Source organism: Cucurbita moschata, unplaced genomic scaffold, assembly GCF_002738365.1.
Source record: "Cucurbita moschata cultivar Rifu unplaced genomic scaffold, Cmos_1.0 Cmo_Scf00014, whole genome shotgun sequence".
In the NCBI taxonomy this organism is placed as follows: Eukaryota; Viridiplantae; Streptophyta; class Magnoliopsida; order Cucurbitales; family Cucurbitaceae; genus Cucurbita; species Cucurbita moschata.
In genome coordinates, this window is record NW_019268530.1 from 3,374,799 (window position 1) to 3,381,167 (window position 6,369).

Here is a 6,369-nt window from a genome sequence, read left to right on the forward strand (position 1 = left end):
TTTTTGTTTGGGTCAATAAATTACATAAAAATAAAAATAAAAAAAATCCATAATTTAATTAAGTTCAAATTTTAGGATGTATATAATAAATATATTACCATAAAAATTATAGGAGATAGTTTGACTTTTGGTCCCTTTGACTTGTTCGAGATCATTGAGATTTATAAAGAGAATGACTTTAAAAAGCATTACAAGTATAGATCGAGAATTAACTTTTGAACTTTTAACTTAAACTTGGACGTCATTCATTAGTCATTAACTCATATTTGATTTGAATTAGTCATGATTCTAAGGTCTAAATTGAAATTTGTACCAACAAAAAGGCTAAAGTTGAAAACAATGTGACAAGAAACGTCATTGTTATCTAAATAAAGAAAAGAATTTGTCTTTTACACAGCTTGAAATTTGAATTAATAGGGAAAGTGAAAAATCTGTGATATCAAATATCAAATATCATATACTTGAGATTACAATCATTTCTAAAAACTCAAATTTTAACATGTAACGTAGTCTTCATATTATAAAGTGAGAGGGAGTGAGGTCAGGGATGAGAACGAAGAATATAATTCTTGTTCCTGATCGTGTTTAGCTGACAGAAAGAAAGTACTCATCACTCTCACGAGTAGTTAATCTTAGTCAATTAAAATCTCTCGTTGTGAGATTCCACATTGATTGGGAGGAGAACGAAACATTATTTAGAAGGGTGTGGAAACTTCTTCCTACCAGACTCGTTTTAAAAATCTTGAGGATAATCCCGAAAGGTAAAGCTCAAAGAGAACGATATTTGCTAGCGGTGGGCTTGAGCTATTACAAATGGTATCAAAGTCAAACACCGGACAATGTACCAACGAGGAGGCTGTTCCTCAAAGGGGGTAGACATGAGACGGTGTGCTAGCAAGAACGTTGAGGCCTGAAGGGGGTGGATTTGGTGGGGGTCCCACATCAATTGGAGAATGGAATGAGTGTCAGCAACGAGGGTCCTGAAGGGGGTGGATTGTGAGATCCTACGTCGGTTGGGGAGGAGAACGAAATACCCTTTATAAGAGTGTAAAAATCTCTCCCTAGTAAACTGGGCTCAAAGGAAAACCAAAAGATGACAATATGTGTGGGTTTAGGCCGATATACACCTTCCTATCTCTTGAAGCAAAAGACAAAGCTATCGAGGTCGAGCTTGAGATAAGAATGGGTCTAGTTTTTGCGTATTTTAAATTCACATCCTCTAATCCAACGTAATCTTGTTGAGATCTTGTTCAGATCATTGGGCCAACAAAATCTGTCATCTTCTTCAACTCTCTGAGTCAGCTGTAAAGACAAAGACAATATAGAAAGACAAGACAAGAAAAGCCACACTACTGGCTACTGGCTTAGCTCAACAATGTCATTGAGGCATTTTATCAAACAGTTTGGGGGCATGGCGCGCTCAAGTTGTTGCCAGCCCCCCCGCTAGCATCACTCATCTCTTGCCAAACAAAAACAGAGAGAGAGAGAGAGAGAGAGATCCTTCATCTTACCTTTTTCGTTTTGTTTTGAACCCAATCGACAGGAACACCTAATTAATGGCTTCCGCAAGTGGCCGCCCCACCCACCCCACCCACCCACTTGTTTCAACCATTTCCCCATTCTGGTGGTTCAAGCCTTTCCCCAACTTCCCCAAAGTAAACATCCGACGGAAGATGACTTTTAGGCTTATTGTAGTGTAGGTTATGTTTCTGGGCTCTCTCTTTGGGCCTTTCACTTGACAAAATATCAGGCCCAAGCCCATGAGGTTATGTCTCTCTTTGGGCCTTTCACCGAACAAAATATCAGGCCCAAGCCCATAAGGTGATAACTAAGAGTGAGATTATATTATTAGATTTTGAAAATATAAAAGATTTTATTAATTTCTTTTTACTTTTTACCATCCATAATTACCTTTATAGTTTCTTTTTTTTTTTTAATTAAAAATAAATATTAGAAGTTTAAATCTCATCCATCCAAAATGAGAGAGGAGTACAGGATGAATTAGTGACCAAATTAATAACCACAAGGATAGGATAACTAAGAAAGACTTAAAAGAATTTACTTGCTCAGCAAACTCCAGATGGAAGATCGGCTGTACCCTGCTGGTACGGCTTTGATTTCGTGTTGTTCATGACTCTGCTCCCAAAAATCAGAAACCCAAATGAATGACCGGCGATGGCAGCGATAAAAACGCCGCCATTGAACGACATCAAAGCAAGCATAACCAAGTACGCAATTCCGATTCTAACCCCATGCACCGCCGTCTGCACGATCCCGGCGGCGAAATTTCTCGGCCCCATCTCCGTCATCAGCCGCCAACGAGACAGCCACTCTACAGACACCGCCAGCAAAAACACTAAAATCAACGCCAGCGCATACATGCCGGACTGGTTGCCCGGCCAGCCGGAGAATAAAACTTGGGTGTTTTTTCCCCAGAAGAATGTCATGTGCATCATCGTCATGCCCGATGACGACGGCATCCCGTGAGAGTGCATGTCGTCATCGGAGCCGCCGCTCATCGGACCCATCGGCGGCGGCGGAGGGTCGGAGTGCATACCGTCGTGGTTGGGAAAAACATCGTGGGCTTTGGCTTTGGAAGAGACAGACAGAGAAATTACAAGACAGAGAATTAAGATTTTTGTTGTGTTCTTCATTTTGCCAATATGTTTGTTTGTTGACTTTGAGAAAAATGATGATCTTCACTCATTTTTATAGCTAATTTTTTTAAAAATTTTATTTATATATGACTGTACTAATGGTAGTTGTACTATATTTTATATGTAGTACAAATTTATATATATATATATATATATAATTAGTTTTTAAAATTTATGGTCAATGAAATTTAATAAATTTCTAAAAATAGATTTCATTTTTATTTTTATTTTTATGTTGCTTGACTAGGCTTAACAACTTCTCACGCACCAGCTACAAAAATTTGTAGCATCCATTTGGGCATCATGTAGGCCTAGTGCTCGTTGTCACAATCACATTTCTCTTGATAGCAAATTTTGCGATTGTGTGATACTCACTTCTCAACAGCAAGTGAGTCAAGTCAATTTTAATTTGTGTTGTCTATAGTCGGACAACGTATCCTCATGCCTTCTGCCCCGATTTGAGGAGAAGATTTTAGAAAACGAGGGCAGAGAGATTTTGGAAGAGAGTTTGAAAGCAATGCTATACGACATACAAGCGAGGAAACACAACGACTTAAGTAGTATATAACATTTCCGGGTAGGAAGAATTTGATAGCTAGTCGTATCCCTTTACAATACATTTTGAAACGATTCAGGTTTGGTAAGCTTAGACGTGATTTTGCTGAACAGTCATACAAAATCAGGGGTAGGAGTTGACAACTAGTCACACCCCCTATAGTACATCTTGGGGCGATTCAAGTCTAGCAGACTAATTTTGCCAAATAGTTATACAAAATGAGGGGAGGAGTTTGACAACTAGTCGCACCCCTTATAATACATTTTGGGGCGATTCAGATACATGATTTCATCGTCATACAAACAAAAAATATAATAGTAAAGCAATACAACATGAAATAAAATAAAGGATACGGCATGACATGGACATGCAGCCATGGACAACACGCCCTGGACTAACATGACCGTGACACTAGTCACGCAAAACTTAACATCATGAACTAAAAGGTAACAACTCGTGATTGTACTAAAAGTTGGTCAGGTTGGTCCAGACACCATACACACCTACACGAGACTTAAACATCTAAGGTAAAAACTAGTGATTTTCCTTTGAGTGTCTAAACAATAAATAAAATAGGCGAAAAAAATAAGAGAAATTAAAATTTGAACAAATAAAACGTTAATTTTAAATATATTATTATCTAGTTTTTCTAGTTAAGTTTGCGGAAAACGTGAACAGCTACGTCATTAATGTCGTGGTGAAGGCTATATCTCGTAAGTCAGCAAAACTAAGGGTTCGACTCAAATTTAAAAAGCAGATAGAATGGTTGACCATGATAAGGAAGAGATGAAATAGCATGTTTCATGCCTTTTTTTATTATTATTATGATTATTATTCACCAATAAAAAAAATAATTAATTAGTCTTAATAATCATAGATTTAGTTGAGGGGGAAATGAACTCTCCCAAGTCTACTTGTAAATTAATTATTCTTTATTTTATTTTTTTATTTTATATTATATTATTATTGGTCTTATTTCGTATTTCGAATTTCTTTATCTATTTACTATTTTATGTCAAGACGTTGACATTTGGTTGATAAAATTAAAATAATAAGCTGCTGCCACACATAAATTAGTCAATTTTATCTCAAATTGTAATTTTATTTTTTTTTAATTATGAAAATACAATTAAAATTTTAAAGAGTAGGATCCACATCCTTACGAGAAATGTTTCATTATTATGCTTGTAGAGTCACTATCTCATTATATATAGTTGGACGTTCAACGGGACCAATAAGGCATAATTCTAAAGCGAACAAAAATAAACCCTAAACCATAAAATTAAGCAAGCCGCGGTCTTCAAAAAGGTGAAAATTTTAAGATTAAGCTATAATAATCCTTATATCTTGTGACGGTTTCTTGTTTTTAGTTTTTAAAAACTAGAAGTGTTTGATTCTAGAAACGTTTCCAACATCAACGTTTTTTTTTTTTTTTTTTTTTTTTTTTTTTTTTTTTTTTTTTTTTTTTTTTTTTTTNTTTTTTGTTTATGTTAATTTCTATTTTTTTAACTTTAAAAATGCATTTTTGTGTTAAAGACTCATTCCTTACCATACTTGGTGTCACAAATTCTTAATTGGCTACATGTTACCACAGTTTGATATTGAGATAAGGTAGATATTTTTTAAAGGCAAGTCTTACATCTATGAACATAAACACGAGTGACTTTATATCCTTCGAGTGAGAGAGTGAATGTGAAGTCCAATTTTCTTTGTGTAAATTTTACAATCCGATATTACCGAAGAATAGCTTCAAATAATGGTCAATAGTGGATTGAATAACATATCTCTATGGTTAGAACTATTTTTAAATCTATAAAGACTCTCATGAAGAGAAGGAAACTCATGATGTCATATTGGATCGTCACCATTAAAAAAAAAAGAAGGGTAAGTTTATCATATCTATATATTTGAGGATTCCTCCTAAGAAATCACCGATAGAAGAAATATAACATTTTAATTAGAAAATTAATAAATTCATAAATTTGGATTACCATTAAATTATCTTAATAGAAAATGTTAAATTTGTAACATGAATAACACCCGTGTTAAAACTAGCTATCCAAATTTTTTAGAAAAGTGTCAAATTTTACTCGATATTAGAATTTTTTAAATTGATGAGAGGAAATTATCACACTATTGAATTTCTTTTGAAAAATAAACCCAATAAAAAAAAAAAAAAAGACTTTGGTAACGGTTAAATTTCAAATTAAGTTTTAAAAATAAAAAATATATAGTTAATTTTGAAAATTTCAAAACTCCACTTAATGATATGAATAATCTAAGCTATTTTAAAAGTCATGTCAAATGTAATGTAATCAAATTGGTTGATTTGAGTATAAATTTCACCCAGGCAATTATTAAATATTTATTGTATTGCAAAATTCATAAGCTAATTTCAATTCAATTAATGCATTAAAGAAAAGGCAACCGTCTCAAAATCCTTTCTTTCTTGACTTTCCATATCCACGTGTTCCCATATAATTGGCTACTCTTGTTGATGCTGACGCAACATTCTAATTTTCTAAATTTATTTCCACCGTTCAAACAAATAACAAAAAAAAAAAAAAAAAAAAGAGTAAATTTATAGCTTTCTTTTTTAAAATTCAATATTTAAAAATAAAATAATAAAATTTTAAACACTATGGTCTTTGTAATAAAACATCAATCTTTCTCAATATACTTTTATTATTATTTTTACTAAAATACGAGAATAAAGTATTATTTAAATGAAGAATAAATTAATCATTGGAAAAAGAAAAAGAAAATCGGCAGCTTGCACGTTATCTAAATTTGCAGTAGAAAACAAAACATATGTTCACGGATGTAATAGAAATTTGAATTTCACAATTTTCTTTGATAATTTATTAATTCAACCAAAATAATTAAAAGGGCGGAAAAGGAAAATAAATAAATAAATAAATGTATATTTTCAAAATATAATTCAATTTTTTTAAATTTTGAAAAGGCAAGAAAAATTAAGGCTAATTATAAAAATATAAAAAGAAAATAAAACTCTCAAATAATAATTCTAACATTTCTTTTTCCTAATTCTATCGATAATCTCAGTAAGCAGGATGAATATCTTCTGAGTTCTTCCTTACAATTACACAAAAAAAAAAAAAAAAAAAAAAAAAAAAAAAAAAAAAAAAAAAAAAA

The 6,369-nt window shown here is 32.7% G+C and overlaps 1 protein-coding gene across 1 annotated transcript; it reads right to left on the reverse strand.

Moving 5' to 3' along the window:
- Window positions 1-1,990: 1,990 nt before the first annotated feature.
- On the reverse strand, window positions 1,991-2,668 carry LOC111452254 (copper transporter 6-like). Its single transcript, XM_023092864.1, has one exon. It carries the CDS (start codon window positions 2,652-2,654, stop codon window positions 2,067-2,069), a length of 588 nt encoding a protein of 195 aa, XP_022948632.1. The 5' UTR covers window positions 2,655-2,668; the 3' UTR covers window positions 1,991-2,066.
- Window positions 2,669-6,369: the final 3,701 nt, after the last annotated feature.